Genomic DNA, 16,402 nt, shown 5'->3' on the forward strand with positions numbered 1-16,402 from the left:
ACAAATTGTGTGAGTAAAAAATTTGGTCTGCAGGAAATGGAACATCAGTGGTAGTTAAAGGTAAGTACGAAGGGTTGGCAGGAAACAGGGCAAGAAAAATATTAACCTGCACGTCCGTGGTTACCAGCATCACATGCAGCCCCCAATGGATAATCTGTGGCAGGCAAGGGTGGGCTACAGATGACCTGTCCTACTGCACAAGCATTGTTCTAGTCCCCACTGCTCCAGGGGAGTCTAAGAGTCCAGTAGGAGCACAAAATGGACAAAGTCACAAAGGCTTTGAACGCTCCTGCCAGCCTCCTCTCTCGTTGTAATGTTTCTGAGCAATGAGTAAATTAATTTCCCTGGGATGTGCCTGTGCACTCCTGTGGTGCCACGAGACGTGCACTTCACCACTGCCTTTGCATAGAATTGACTGAGTTTATTTTATTTTATTTTATTTTGAGACAGAGTCTCTCTCTTGTCACCTAGGCTGAAGTGCAATGGCACGATCTCGGCTCACTGCAACCTCCGCTTCCCAGGTTCAAGTGATTCTCCTGCCTCAGACTCACGAGTAGCTGGGATTACAGGTGCCCACCACCACGGCTGGCTAATTTTTCTATTTTTGGTAGAGACGGGGTTTTACCATGTTGGCCAGGCCAGTCTCGAACTCCTGACCTCAGGTGATCCACCCATCTCGGCCTCCCAAAGTGCTGGGATTATAGGCATGAGCCCTGACTGAGCAGTGTCTACGTTTCTATGTACTATTCGTCTCTTCCTTTCTCTTTCTCTTCTTCCCTCCTCCAACGTTAGAAATCCTTGTCAGTTTAATTCCTTCATACGCTTTTTTTCTCTTTTGGTAATGAAATCTAAGGGTTAGAAGGGGCCTTTAAGGAATCAGGCCAAATTCTCATCCAATCAGATTAAGGGAACTTTAAACCAAAAGTAGAGGGAGAAAGGTAGGGCCTAAGTTGGAAAACATAGTAAAGTAGTGGCCCAGTGATTTGCAGGAGAAAACAATCAGAAAGGGTCACGTGCGGTGGCTCCCAGCACTTTGGGAGGCTGAGGCAGGTGGATCACTTGAGCTTAGGAATTTGAGACCAGCCTGGGCAACATGATGAAACCCGGTCTCTATAAAAAAAAAAAAAATACATAAATTAGCCAGGCGTGGTGGTGTGCACCTGTAGCCCCAGCTACTCAGGAGGCTGTGGTGGGTGCACTGCTTGAGCCCAGGAAGTGGAGGCTGCACGGAGCCGAGATCGTGCCACTGCACTCCAGCCTGGGTGACAGAGCCAGACCCTGTCTCAAAACAACAACAACAAAAAAAATCAGAAAGGTGGCCAGAAAATCTGTGACTATGCATTATCTGGCATAATTTCACATGAGTAAGAGGGTTAGAGTTTTTGTTAGGTGCTTATTTGTACTACATTTGTTAATTTTCATTTTTACCCAAGGGAGAAAATACAAATCTTGACAACAGATTATATGTGAGTAATGATGAAAAAAGCATCAAAGGTAAGATTTGGGGCCTCAGAGACTGTGAAGAATGGAGTCCCCCTGAACACGAACAGAGAAGTGAGGGGAGGGGCTACGCAAATCAAAATGTGATGGGGGATGGTGAGACTGATGCTGAAGGTAGAAGGTGCTATCACAACTTTCAAGCACTGAGGAGTTACTCACTGGACTCAAAAGGACAGCAATATAGAACAAAAGAATGCTTAGGGAAGAAGAGAAAGATTCATCTAAGGGAACAAGAGTGACAAGGGAAAGAATACAGACAGACATCGTGAGAGGACAGAGCCCTGGAGAAATGCCTCAATTTAGAGGAATGGAGAAAGGCCAACAAAGAAGATACGAAGTCATGGCCAGGAGAGAAATAATGCTGAGGTTATAGGAAGCAGGGAAGGTCTGGAAGCAGCAGTGGGACTGTCTCCTTTTTAAAAAAGGTCTGGGATGGTTTAAATCTAATCTTTGACAGGGTCCAAAATGACTGGAACCCATTAAGGACCCTCAAAACCAAAAACTACTAGCTTCTTCCTCTTGTTTGCCTGATTTGCCATAAACAAACAATTATTTCCTTGTTACTTATACAAGATTACTCACCTTCCAAGTAACTTACTATCTATTTTATCTTCCTGACCATCTGAGGAAAACTTCTTGCTGATCCACTAGTAGATATGAACTGCTAGAGAGAAACTGGGGCAGCAGAATGAAAACAAGGTCTTTATTTGATTGGGGATTTTAGTATATCCTGTAACTCCTATGCAAATCTAGCATCAGGCAAACACACTTTGCCTGCAACTGCTTAGGTGCAGCAGGATGTAAACCAGATAGGTGCTGTTCCTCTCCAACGGTGAGCCCAACCAAGGGCACATATCACCTGCCAAACTGATGTCTCTGGCACTCCTGCAGCCACAGTGGAGGCTGCAAACCCCTTGCAAACATGCTCCAGCTATAAGCAAGATGCCTGGTTTCAGCCAAGGAACTGAAAAGAACAAACTTCAAGTTCATTTCTTTTCTTAATGTTAAAGGGAAAACGGCTTGCTCCCTCTGCAAGATATGCACCTATTAATTTTAAAAGCACTAAATTATCTCTAGGAGTCACTCCATTCTCTCTAGTTTTAAATGAAATTAAGGAAGAAAGAGGAAGAAGAAAGAAATAGAGGAAAAAGAGGGAGGAGACTTGCAATTAAATTTTTATAATTTAAAAAATGTGTAATTGCATCTGATGGCACACTCATTAAGGTGAGATTCAAAGTAGAGAAGGGGAAAATAGTGACAGCAAAGCTGAGACAAGCGAGGCCTGTATCATCCAAGTTCCCCAGCTTAATGGTCCACCCCATCAGAGCAGTCAGATGAGCTGAAGAAATGCTGGGGCTGCCAACACCATAGAAACCATGCGCCCTCTTTATTTGATTATCCCCCTGTGGCTAGAGCCACTGAGAATTACCCAAAATGATTTTTTAAAGCCTGGATTAGCTTTCCCCTGAGCAGACACAAAGATATTTCTGAGCTCTCTCCACCCGCCCTCCCTGCTGTCTACTGCATAGCTGGTATGAGCTTAGGGGACATAAAATCATTTCAGTATTTGCCATAAAGTGTAATTAGGAAGTCAATTTTGCTACTGCAAAAAATACTTCAATTAATTTTTTTTAAACAAGCACAAGTGCTGTTTAGATTATCCATTGATGTGGATTATCCATGCTACTGCTCTCTAAGATCCCTCCTAATATGGGTAATGAGAGCTGGCTGCCCAGTGGCAGATTTTAACACAACACTGAAGATCATGCACCAAATTGCAGAGTTGAACGGCTCTTGCCTATCGTTCCTAGACCAGACTTAATCTTCGCATTGTTAGCATGTCTTAGGAATCCATCTAGAATGACTATGCCACCAGAAACAATCAAACAAAATCTGCCAACTTAAAGCGAGATTGTCTGGTCTAGCTAATTAGGTGCTGTGAGTTACTGATATGTTAGCACATATGTAGGAAGTGTCAAGCCTCTTTTGTGGTCTTGGAAAAGGATGCCATGGGCAGTTCTGGAACAATCTGCACCAATGAAACCAAACCTCTAGTATGCAAGAGGATAAATGACTAGAAAGGAGAGGGACAAGTCAAAATGACTATGGCCACTCCAACTAGTTAAATCAATGACATTGCCACAATATTAAACATACTATGACTAAATGATACATTCCAAATGCAGGCATGAAGTCAGAGGTGTCTGTCCTGCACACAGTGGCGCTCAATAAATGCCTGTGGGATGGGCTATATTTTCAGGCCAGACCAGCCTGGCCCTGGTTGGGCCCTTACCTGTTTCCTCACAGTTGAGCTGCGCCTGTGACCAATCCCGCCGAATCAGAGCGGACCAATCCAGCAACAAGGAAGAAAAAGAGAAAATTGGGACGAATGAGATAAACAATCACTCTTAAACCCAGAAGTAAAGTTTTTAATAATTAAAAACAATCTGTGTGGTGGCTAATGAAACATGTGACATTACTCAGTTCAGTCCCAGAAATGGCTAAGAGACTTGATAAATTACTTCCACAATAAAGCCTACTAAAGCTCTTTTTTTCACAAAAGCACAGCTGTCCCTGCTTTTAATGTCTACCACTACTCAAAATTAGAATAGGAGAGGACTGGTTCAATTTGTAGTAAAATATATTTGGGTTAGACAATAAGAAGATTTTTTTGTCTGCTAGGAGACACTGGGAAACACCAAAGGATGCTTTTTGTTTTGTTTCTCTAGGAAATCCTTAAAGATCGCTATCTTTACAGGGAACAATTTTTCTGGATTTAGAGTGTAGAACATCTAGTTTGGAAAGAACCTTGAGAATCCTCTAGGTCAATGTTTTCCAATCTGCGTTTAGCCTCAGAAGCCTCTTCTCAAAGGGAATCTGACTCAGAGGCACAACACCCAAACCAAGGAAGCCAGGGCTGTCCTGCTCTGAGTGAAGGATGGGACCAGAGCCTGGTTGCTGGTCATCGCTCTGCCCCTGCCACCAGGCCACTCCTGAGGAACCCCTTTGGAATCCTAGAGCTCCTTGAATCTAGTGGAGTGCTCTGGTCTTATAGAAGAGGAAGCCAGAGTTCAGAGAGGTGAAAAGAGTGGCCCAAGGTCTCACAGCAAAATAACTCAGCACCCGGAAATTCAACTCAGCTCTTTTCAGTCCTACAGAGCCTTCCACAGACTCAGGAGCTCAGGTGAACTTACACTAAGACTCTAACACCAAAAAGATGTGTTCCAGAGAATCTCATTATCCTGGTTCCCTCCAGTCATCAAGACTGGTATATTAATGGGATCTTTATTGTAATTCACAATGACAAAACAATGAAAGCCAAATGAAGCTATCTCTAAATAATGACCCTATAATTGTAAATGGCCTCATGATTATTACGTGTTTTGGCAGATATAAGTGGTTGATATAATGGACTAACCCAGGGTCTCTAAGGAGTCCAACCCATTAAAGCCCCTTCTCTAGTTAAATCAGCACATTTCTAGGCATCTGAGAACTGTTGGATGAATGAATACCTTGCTCTCCGACAGCTCACAAATTTTCTCATAGCAGCACCGTGACTGAGAGGGAAAATATTTGGCTGGGGTGGAGGAGGAGGGGGAAGGTGGGGAAAGATTGGGAGGGGTGCATACTTGTACATCAGGCAAATATTTCTACCAATACTCTTTGGCAAGCCAATGCAATGTAATATTTCATTATCCAGCAACAGTCACTACTAATTAGGGGCTGCCTTCTTTTCTGGGCATAAAAAAAAAAAAAAAAAATCAAATGCCATCTCCTGATCTTCTTTCTCTGGGTCAGAGACTCCCCAAAGCCCCTATGTTGAAGTCTAGCAGCTAAGGTTAGGTTACCAGAATCCTCTACAGTTGAATGTTTATGTTACTTGCAATTCAGTGGCGTTTGGGGGTCTCCGGGACAATTTCAGCAAATGATAACCCCTTTCACTCAGTTCTGCTTAGCTCCTTCTCAAAGTCTCAGAAAACCCCATTTCTATCTGAGATCAGATGGGGTCAGTAAGGCAAAGGGAAGTAAACAAACCCCACCCCAGGCCATTGCTTTGTAAAGTCATTCAATGCCTTTACAACTCAACTCCTTGGCTCTCTCCCAGACTAAGATTGCTCTATCCCCCAGGCCTCTATCACTTCTCAGGCCTGTCCCAGGCCACACTCACCTGGCTAGACTGCAATCTGTCCGCTGACCTGTTGGAAACACAAAGGCAAAAAGCATTACGTTAAAGGAGAAGGAGTGAAGGAGGGAGACCCACTCCTAATAACTACCATGCCTATCTCCCCTAGCCAGCCACAGTATAACAGTGTGTGGCAAAAGAGAGGAAAGAGAGAGAGAGAGACAGAGAGAGACAGAGAGAGACGGAGACAGAGAGAAAGAAGAGAAAGCACCAAGACCCTCTTTCTGGGCAAGAACTGTTTCTGATGCTGATTCCCAGTCCAGGTCAGTCCCCCTAAACCTTAGGGCCAATTCTGCTTCCCAATGGGAACATAGAGATGGAGATAGTGGAACAATAGCAGCACAGATCATACTTAATAGAATAAATTATTAGAAGCCCTCCCAGAGATGAAATTCAGCTTCTCTTATGTTGGATGTGTGTGTGGTGGGGTGGAAGGCCAAGTTTACTTGCTCCTGAGTATATGAACACACACACATATACACACACACACAGAGTTGGAGGCTGAGAGAACAAGAGGAGTTGTTTGCGGGATAGAACAGAGAAGATATGGATATTCTAGCTTTAGATTCATAGTAAATTCTCCTGTTAGGTTTGACTGAGGTGGCAAGGGAGATGGGAGATACAATGTTGATACTGCTAGCAAATCATCGTTCTCAATCCAACGGTGGGCCTTAGGAGTTTAAGGGTCATTGCTAGCTTTTAAAAAAATGAAACTGAAAATCTTCAAGTTCATGAGAAGTATTCTCATGTTTTAAAAAAATATACATGCATGTCTACATGGGAAATGATGTAATATATATTGCTTTCTTTGGGTCCACAGTTAATGAAGCTTGATCTGTTTTAGATCTGCATTATTTAAACCAGAGGCAAACCCTAGCAGGTGCTGAGCTGAGGGAAGTAAAAATCAGCTCCCACACTCCTCGCTATCCAAGCTCTTGCAAAGGGAACTCCAAGGGCTGGGGGAGGGAAGGCAGGGCATTTCCTTGCCTTTAAAGGTTGGTAATTGTTGCTTACAGTTCAGCTCATCTTGAGCAATGCCATCCCCCACCCCTAACTGTCTCTCGTTACCAAAGGCTCAGCTCTTATGTGCAAAAATATTATTCTGAGCCATTATTTTCAACATCTGTTCGATTTCCATTCTAGAATATTCATACACATCAATTATCCCTCTATGGCAAGAACAAGGGGCTCCTGCATCATGGTGACAAATACATTCAGAAGGCGGGGACGTGCTGACTTACACACAGAACGATTTATAGTTTCTTTTTTTTCTTTATTGCTAGAACTTGTCATCTTTAGATTAAGGCAATTTGCAGCACTAATGAATGGTCAGCCTTCGTCCCTCCATAGTAGCACATTTGGTGCATAAATGTGTGAGTAAACCCATTCACTCACACATACAAATGTGAGCACATATGAATGCATTTGTATGACCCCAAGGCCCTGCTCTGTCTTACTTATGGACTATGCTTAGACTGTCTTGATTCTCCATGGAGCGATCTGATAACCCAAGAGTAAAGATTTTCTACAAGCAAAGTTTGGCCCTCAATGCCCAAACTTGCTTAGTCTGAGTCCTTTTGGTGGTGAGGAAGAAAGAACAGAAATTATCTAACAGGCTTTCTTCACATAAAAGAAAATGCCTTAAAAGTCATAAGATTGGGCTGGGCCTGGTGGCTCATGCCTGTAATCCCAGCACTTTGGGAGGCCGAGGCCGGCAGATCACCTGAGGTCAGGAGTTTGAGACCAACCTGGCCAACATGGTGAAACCCCATCTCTAATAAGAATACAAAAAAATTAGCCAGGCGTAGTGGTGGGCACCTGTAATCCCAGCTATTTGGGAGGCTAAGGCGGGAGAATCGCTTGAACCTGAGAGGTGGAATTTGCAGTGAGCCAAGATCACACCATTGCACTCCAGCCTGGGTGACAGAGCAAGATTCCATCTCACCAAAAAAAAAAAAAAAAAAAAAAAAAGTCGTAAGATCAGCCAGGCGTGGTGGCTCACGCTTGTAATCCCAGCACTTTGGGAGGCTGAGGTGGGTGGATCACCTGAGGTCAGGAGATTGAGACCAGCCTGGCCAACATGGCAAAACCCCATCTCTACTGAAAATACAAAACTTACCCAGGCGTGGTGGCATGCGCCTGTAATCCCAGTTACTGGGGAGGTTGAGGTGGGAGAATCCCTTTAATCTAGGAGGTGGAGTTGGCAGTGAGCCGTGATGGCACCATTCCACTCCAGCCTGGGCAACATAGCAAGACTCCATCTCAAAAAAAAAAAAGAAGTCATTAGATAAAAGATTAGAGAAAAAAATTAATCATCTGGGAAATCATCCAAGGCAGGAAAAGGACAGGGCAAAAAAGGTGGGTAGGAGGCTCTGGTATAAGAAGAAGTGAGGCTCCAATTCCTGGGGCCAATGAGCCAAGGAGTATTGCACACTTTCCTAAACTTTGCAGTTTGTCTAAAGAGTGCTCAAGAATTTATTTTAAAATGTTAGATCTCTGTGTAAGTACAGGCTTGCGTGTAACTGATGTTAGCACATATTCCCTGCAGCTTCTCCCTTCCTCTCCCTCTTATCTTTAAGTGAGGAGATTAGTGGGGCAGGGAGGAGGGGTGGGGCATTCAGAGGCATCCCCAACCTGGGAATCCCATTAATCATAGGATGCTGAGAGTTGGGCAGGAAATCTGGGCAGGGTGCCAAAAAACCCTGGGGAAGCTTCTCTTTCAACCTCCACCTTCTGTTTGACAGTTGAGGAGAGAAAGTCCAGAGTGCCAGTCCAGTTCTCTGCCTTGCTACTTTCCAGGGTCTGGTTAAAATCATTCTATGAGACAAGACAGTCCATTCAGCACCATGGCCCCAGCATAACCACAGGAGAGACGGCTGCCACTTAAACAGCATTAGGAGCTTTCAAAGCAGAAGGAAACGATGCTCTTTCTGGAAGCTATAGAAAGCAGCAGTCTGTCCATCCCTCCTGCATTTGAGGATTCTCTCCTCTCAGAGCAGCTGCATATCTCATCTCACAGCTCCCTACCTTCTTGCTCCAGTCTCAGTGCTGCCACAGAGGAGCTAGGAGTTTTAAAAAGTGTCTGGAGAATAAATAACTCCTCAGCCTCTCTACCCTAGTTGTGGCAGAGGAGGCGAGGGCGGAGGGACTGGGTGGAGACCAGGCACGCTCCATTTAAACAACTAGATGATACACGTTAGTGCTTCATTAAGCATTGGCCTTTCCCCATTACTTAAGCAGTCATTTGGGGTGTGTGCTTCCACATCAAACAAGCCAGGAAAAGAAAGGCATTCATATAACAAGATCGGGTCCACTTGGCTGAGGATGGAGGCGTGTGCTTAGCAAGAAAGCTCCAGCTGGCCTCACTGTCAAGCCTCCAGCAGAGGGTTCCCACACTCACTTTCTCCCAGGGTTTTCTGCAGAAGGTCATGCTTGGCTTGTAACTTGGTGATGAGGTTCCTGCCCTCCAGGTACTCTTTCATTTTCTGTGAGAGAAGAGGAGGAAAAAGAGCAATCAGACTCCTGAAGAAGAAAAAAAAAATCACAGATGCTCAGCTGGATAATTCCCCTTTATAGAGGTCATTTGGTTTCTGACCCAATTTCCACCAGTCCATTTTTTAATTTCTTTAAGGCACTGATCATATGGGCAGCTGTTGATTTTCATGGTGGATTAATATCCTTCTTCAGGTTTTTTCTGGGAGTTCTATGATGGCCAGTATAAAGAAACTGTTTCCTAGAGCCCCTCTCCTGCAGTTTCACTGAGGAAGAGCAGGGAGGGTAGATGAACTTATTGAGCCCTGGTCTTCTTGGTGTGAGGACATACACCTGCTATCTGTCACCTCCACTGACATCCTGCCCTGCCCTGGCCCCTCGGCGGGAGGAGGGGGGGACATTCCATCACACCAGGATCAGTGCCAATGGCAGGCTCAGTCCCTGCCTCAGCTGCAAGCCCAGGATGTGGAGCATCTTTGGGCCATATCCTCAACAGTTTCCTTCTCTATTCTGCATGGAGTCTTTATGGAAAGCTTCGGATTTCTGAGCACTCAGCAGAAGGGGCTGACATCCCCCACTTATATACACACATCCAGGTCCAAACACAAGATGAAGTTTTGGAAATGTGATCCCACCTGCTCTCACAGTCAAAATATGATTGCTGTGCTGCACTTTCAGATTTGTTCTCTCTCAACCCTTGTCTGCCCAGTGAGAGACCGTATGTCCCCAGAAAATTCATTGAATCTTCAAAACAACCCTAGGAACTATCATCATCATCATCATCATTTCCATTTTACACATGAGAGCACTGAGGTTTCGAGAGTTTAATTAAGTTGCTCAAGGTCAAACAGTCAGTGAGTGGTAAAGTTAGTATCCAAATACAGGCAGTTTGACAATACAGCATGTGCTCTTAACCATTACAACAAAATGCCCCATCCATCATGGTACAGAGCAGGAGAAGGAGAGAAACAGAACTAAACTTCGTAGTATTAATGCTCTATGCATGCAGCAACATAGCAGGTTTTAGAGAACTTTACCACGTATTCGCTCATTTGACTCTAACAATAAATAACTGTATGGCACATAGGGAAGATACTATTTCCTTATTACAGATAAGATGATCTCAGGGGAGGGGAGGTATCAAATAAATTGCTGATCGTTGCAAGCTAGCAAGTGGTAGTGTCAGGCCCAACCCAAGGCCTTTGGATTTTTAACACAGTATCTTTTCCACTCTCCTCCACAGCCTTTCTTGGGGTCTTAGTTTGCCTTGATCGCCTCCTGCTGCAGTGGTTCGTCCTCCAGATCAGGGGCTATCTGCCTATGTCTGAACTCAGAAGTCAAATGGCCAGGTTTCCCAAAGTGTGATCCGTGAATTACTGGTGATATGTGAGATCACTGAGGTAGGTAGGTGGATGCATCATTTTAAATGGTAATAGTTCTGTCTGTCTTTTAATGTATATTAAGTAAAACATATAATTATACATCAAACCTTTGATTTCATGGATTGCCACTTAGGATTAAGAGTGACAGAAAGAAAAGGTGAACAGAGCCAGGTGCAGTGGCTCAGGCCTATAATCCCAGCACTTTTGGAGGCTGAGACAGATGGATCACTTGAGGATAGGAGTTTGAGACCAGCCTGGCCAACACAGTGAAACCCCATCTCTAACAAAAACTACAAAAATTAGCCGGGCATGGTGGTGAGTGCCTGTAATCCCAGCTACTTGAGAGGCTGAGGCGGGAGAATTGCTTGAACCTGGGAGGCGGAGCTTGCAGTGAGCCAAGATCGCACCACTGCACTCCAGCCTGAGCGACAGAGCAAGACTCTGTCTCAAAAAAAAAAAAAAAAAAAGAGAAGAAAAGTGAACAAATGTGAGTTACTTTTACTCTATACTTTTCTGTACAGTGTGAACTTTTAACTAAGAGCTTGCATCTGATTCTCTCTCTTGTTTAAAAACGAAAGAAAAATCTGCTTTCTCTGGGATGCAGTCCCTAGCCCTCCCATGTTCACCCAGATGGTCCTGTGTGTACCACGCAAATCTCCATGACAGCACTTCTCACACAGCCCTGTCACAGAAGGTTTATTACTCATGTGTCTTTTTCTTCAGACTGCCTCCTCCCTATGGTCAGAGACCATGTCATTCATTATCCTTTGCATCCCTGATAGTACCACGCCTAGCAGATAGCAGATACTCAATAAATGCATGATGAATAAATGAATGAGCAGTCTCACTCTCCTCTGGGTAGACCCTTCCTCAGCAGTTACAAACCAAGCCCCTAGTGTGCCCGTACTCTCTAAATTAAAAATAAAACAAGCCAAAACTAAATCTTACACCAAATAATTTCTACTGCCTTATTCATGATCTGTTCCCTCTGTCCCTTTATGCTTTTGCACAAGAACATCTGCAAGGAAAGAGGCTCTGTTGTCACCTTCCCTTTTCCATCTGCTCCAGATGCCAGCTCACCTGCTGTCATTCTTCCCGGGGTAATATCCACATCCCCAACCAATGCCTAATTGTGGGTTTGGAACAGTACTTTAGGGCCCAGAGGTGGAAAACCTTCAGGAAATATCCATTGCCAACAATGCAAGCCTCAAAAGCCTCTCTCTTTGGAAGGTTATCCCAGGAGACTCTAAAGGTTTCCTAATGAGGAAAATTCACCAAGAAGCTGTAACCTTCAAAACAAGACCAGACTGCTCAGAAAACAGCCACAGTTCTCAAAGGAGATGGATGCAAATTCCTTCCTCTCACTACTTGTGATTCCGGAAATCGTTTTTTAAATTCATGTTCACAATTCATTAGTTAACTCTGGCTGTCACTTGATGAACCATTAAAATAAATAACAATCAGGTAAAGATGTATGACGGATTACCTCTTCGGGTTCCATTAAATCCTGAAGGATCATAACTGTGTCAAGGTATGAACTGCATCCCTAATACTGGCGTGGAAACCACAGTTGGGAGTTTTCCATCCAGGTAAGCCAGGTATGGAAAGGTAAAGGCATCTCAGAGTCTGCAGGCATGTTATTTTATTTATCACTCCCGCATCCCACCTACAAGTCAGCACTTATCCATCTGAGAGACTCGCTGGGGATAAGTGACCTTGTCTTTAATTGGTGGAAGTGAGTTAGAAGGCTTCTGTTGCTGTTGGACAGACACACAGAGAAAGGAGCTGAGACCGCTAAAGAACGCAAGGGAAGAATAGGTGGTTTTTAATGACTTCTGGACATCAGGGGGGCCAGGAAAAGGGCTGCTTATAATCTCCAATCTCAAAATCCCTTCCTTGGGCAACGAGGATCACTCTCCTTACTTAGGGCATGTTCCAATATTAGATAATTCTTTTTCCTTCCTTCACCAAACACCCAAAATCAAAGTGGCTACCTGGGGCTTTCCTCAATGAAGGAGCAAAAGAACGGGTAATATTTTATTCTAGGTAGTCACCAAAATAAAATCAAGTTCCTAAAACACAGTCTGACAAGTGCCCACCCCCAACAACTTTCACACTTAAAATAATCAAAACTGAGAATTTCTTCAAAAAGTAGGAAGGGAGGCAAAGAGTCTATTGGGCATTTTGTTTAGTGCCATTGTGAAACTTCAATTCAGTTTTTATGATCTCATTAATTGATTTCCTAATAATTCCTAATTGGATATTAACTGTCAGCAGTGAGTTTTGTTTATTGAAAAGTATTAATAACTTCTCTTCCTGCACATTCCCTCCTTGATAGACATTTTAGTTGCATTAAAATGAAAACGCATGAGTTGGAATATTCTAGTCCTACCACTTACTAACTCTTCTAACCTTGGGAAAATCATTTAACCCCCTGAGTCTTAGTTTTTCCATCTGAAAAATGAGAATACTATTTTTTTCACAAGTATGGTGAGAATGAAATTAGATAATAAGCATTACTGTTAATAGCACAGGGCCTGGCATAGAGCAGGCACTCAAAAAGATGTTCCTTTATACCTGAATCACCTCCTCAGTGAACCTAAAAGCATCCCTTCCCTAAGCGTCTTTGCTTTGTGCTAAAATAAAAGCAGAATGAAAGCAGAAGGTTTTGGGCCTTAAAAAAGTAGTAAGAGGCACCAGAATGCTTTTCAAATTTCATTTTTAAAAACCTCTTCCCTTTAAATACACTCTTACCATGGAGGTATAAAACTCACTGGATGTTGCTTATGCCTTGGATTTAATCTGAGTGAACCCAAGACCCTAAGTATAGACTGCAGCAAGGCAGGAGGAGTGAGTACACCTACCCAGCCCATGCTCAGAGATACACAGATGTCACTACAGTGGCTGTTTCCCCACCATGCAGGCATGCTGACATTTCCCCTCCTCCCCGTCAATTTTTAAAATAGGAAACAGCTGTCAGATAGAATACATAATAGAGTAAACTTTAAATGGAGCATGTCTCCCCAGTTTAATTGACAGCACAGGGGCATTCACTCATTTGTACTCACTAGCACACGTTTACCAAGGGCCTGCAGGAGAATACCAAGATAAAAAGATCTCAGACCACAAGTTCCAAGTCTAGTGTCACTCAGTGCGCCCCAGTGGCCAAGGCATTGCCTCCTCTCCTATTACCTTCCCCAAACCTGTCCCTAAGAATTCAGACTGTTCAGCTTTGTTATTTTATTGGCCATGATCCTTAACCCCTTCACTGCTCTATCCCCCATAAAAGAACCTAATTCTCCAACTCCCTATGAAAGGAAATACTTAGGCTGGGCACGGTGGCTCACGCCTGTAATCCCAGCACTTTGGGAGGCCGAGGTGGGCGGATCATGAGGTTAGGAGCTCGAGACCAGCCTGGCCAACATAGTGAAATCCCGTCTCTACTAAAAATACAAAAAATTAGCCGGGCGTGGTGGTGTGTGCCTGCAATCCCAGCTACTTGGGAGGCTGAAGCAGGAGAATTGCTTGAACCTGAGAGGTGGAGGTTGCAATGAGCCCAGATTGTACCATTGCACTCCAGCCTGGGCAACAAGAGCCGAGGCTCAGTCTCCAAAAAACAAAGGAAATACTTAGGAAAATGCCAGCCTTATAAAGCTTTGGTAAACCTTGGCTAAACAGTGAGCATCACTGCCTACGAGGAGAGAATTTGTTAAACAAATGATGGCACATTCATACAGTGGAATTCTATCCAGCCATTTAAAAACGACGCAGATCTTTTTGGACTAACATAAAAATAAGATCCAAGATAAACAATGTTAAAAAAGTGAAGAACTGTATAAGTGGAATACTTCTATATCTACTTCCATTTTCTTTCATTACATTTCTAATGTAATTTATCATATTAAAGGGTATTTACAGATATGTCAGTTGTTGTCCATGCATAGAGTATCTCTGGAAGGACACAGAAGAAACTGGTTTCAATCACCAGCAGAGGGGCAGGGAAAGAGGAGTCAGGAATGAAAAGAAACTTCATAGTACGTTTTCCTGTATACCCTTTTGAAATCTTTGCATCCTTTAAAAATATCGATTTTTAACAATCACAATAAAAAAGGCAATGGGTAAAAAGTAGACATTGCTGAACTATGTGTTATAAAAGATAAGCGATAAACACAAAGCCAAGAAGATCAGGAAACATGTCACCACTGAGGGCAAATAAGAGGCGAAAATTGCTGAGCTGTTTCTGAGCCCTTCCCTTCACCTCTGCTTCTTCCACAGGGTGTAGAGAAGCAGCCTGTGGCCAGAGACCCTGCAACCAGAGTGGTGGGTCCAGCTTTTGTGAGCTACCCATCCTCTCTGGATTTACTGATTGATTGATTGACTGATTGATTGAGATAGAGTTTCACTCTTGTTGCCCCAGGCTGGAGTGCAATGGCATGATCTCGGCTCACTGCAACCTCCGCTTCCCGGGTTCAAGCGATTCTCCTGCCTCAGCCTCCTGAGTAGCTGGGATTACAGGCATGCGCCACCATGCCCAGCTAATTTTTTTGTATTTTTAGTAGAGAGGAGGTTTCTCCATGTTGATCAGGCTGGTCTCAAACTCCCGACCTCAGGTGATCCGCCCGCCTCGGACTCCCAAAGTGCTGGGATTACAGGCGTGAGCCACCACGCCCAGCAGATTTATTTATTTTTTAATCTTTCTTTCTTTTTTTTTTTTAGGCAGAGTCTTACTCTGTCACCCAGGCTGGAGTGCAGTGACACGATCTTGGCTCACTGCAACCTCTGCCTCCCAGGTTCAAGTAATCCTCCCACCTTAGCCTCCTGAGTAGCTGGGATTACAGGCGCCTGCCACCACACCCAGCTAATTTTTGTATTTTTAGTAGAGACAGGGTTTCACCATGTTGTCCAGGCTGGGCTTGAACTCCTGGCCTCAAGAGACCCACCCGCCTCAGGCTCCCACAGCACTGGGATTACAGGCATGAGCCACCATGCCTGGCCTATTTATTTTTTAATTTTTCAAATGAGAAGGTTGGGTTAGGTAATTTTTAAAAATCGCTTCAAGTTTCTTAACTCCACAATTATTTTCCTGAGACTCTTGCAAGCAACTGATCTTTATAGGTCATGCCTCAAATTCCCAATTGATGTCATCTGGGCAAATCAGTCCAATGACAGCCACAAGTGGTCAGAAAGCTTTCTTAGCAGCCCTCTTGGTCACTAGGCACACTACCTAGGAGTCAAGCTGTGACAAGAGACTGCTTCCTAACCTTCCAAAAGATAGGATCTTCCAGGATGTGCTGCTCTGATGTTTTTGAAGGGCATAGAGAAACACACAGGCAATGTCTGCAGAGGCAACAGACTAAAGAAAGCACATCTGAGGTTGTATTGGCTTTGCGTGGGTTGTATGGTAAACAGGTAGTCACCCTGCTTAATGTGGGTATCCCATTTTCCATAAATGTCTATTTCACCATCCCAAAAAGCCCCTTTATCATGAAATTAATCATCTGATGCGCTTCAAGTACCAGTCACAAAAATGATGAACTCATGCAGAATTCCACTGCTAGACAAGCCCAGACAAAAACTGTTACTGTTAGCCAAGGAAATTTGCACACAATTTTGATAAGTGGCACTAGAGCCACATAAGACAGGAAATGGGTTAGAGGACATCAATGTATTGAGACAGAAAGTGAAAGAGTGGGCAGGATTTGCGAGGTTACCAGTTTCAATATGGCCATTCCTGCTTTTACTAAAGGTCAATTTAGAATACAAATGCTACAGAATTCATTTAGAGCCAAAAAGCAATTCTGACAAAGACTGTCTTAAAATGCAAGATTTTTAGGTCCAAAATTTC

The 16,402-nt window shown here is 43.8% G+C and overlaps 1 protein-coding gene across 9 annotated transcripts in view; it reads right to left on the reverse strand.

The window, feature by feature from the left end:
* Positions 1–16,402, reverse strand: part of SRGAP2 (SLIT-ROBO Rho GTPase activating protein 2) — a 252,155-nt gene that overhangs the window by 39,344 nt on the left and 196,409 nt on the right. For all 9 annotated transcript variants that reach the window (XM_009238566.4, XM_024238793.3, XM_063725571.1 and 6 more), the window contains exons 11-13: positions 9,084–9,168; positions 5,669–5,696; positions 3,794–3,818 (exon numbers count right to left, since the gene is read on the reverse strand). In XM_009238566.4, coding sequence (XP_009236841.1) covers positions 3,794–3,818; positions 5,669–5,696; positions 9,084–9,168 — 138 coding nt within the window. The remainder of the gene's footprint in view (positions 1–3,793; positions 3,819–5,668; positions 5,697–9,083; positions 9,169–16,402) is intronic.

Source organism: Pongo abelii, chromosome 1 (genome assembly GCF_028885655.2).
Source record: "Pongo abelii isolate AG06213 chromosome 1, NHGRI_mPonAbe1-v2.0_pri, whole genome shotgun sequence".
In the NCBI taxonomy this organism is placed as follows: domain Eukaryota; kingdom Metazoa; phylum Chordata; class Mammalia; order Primates; family Hominidae; genus Pongo; species Pongo abelii.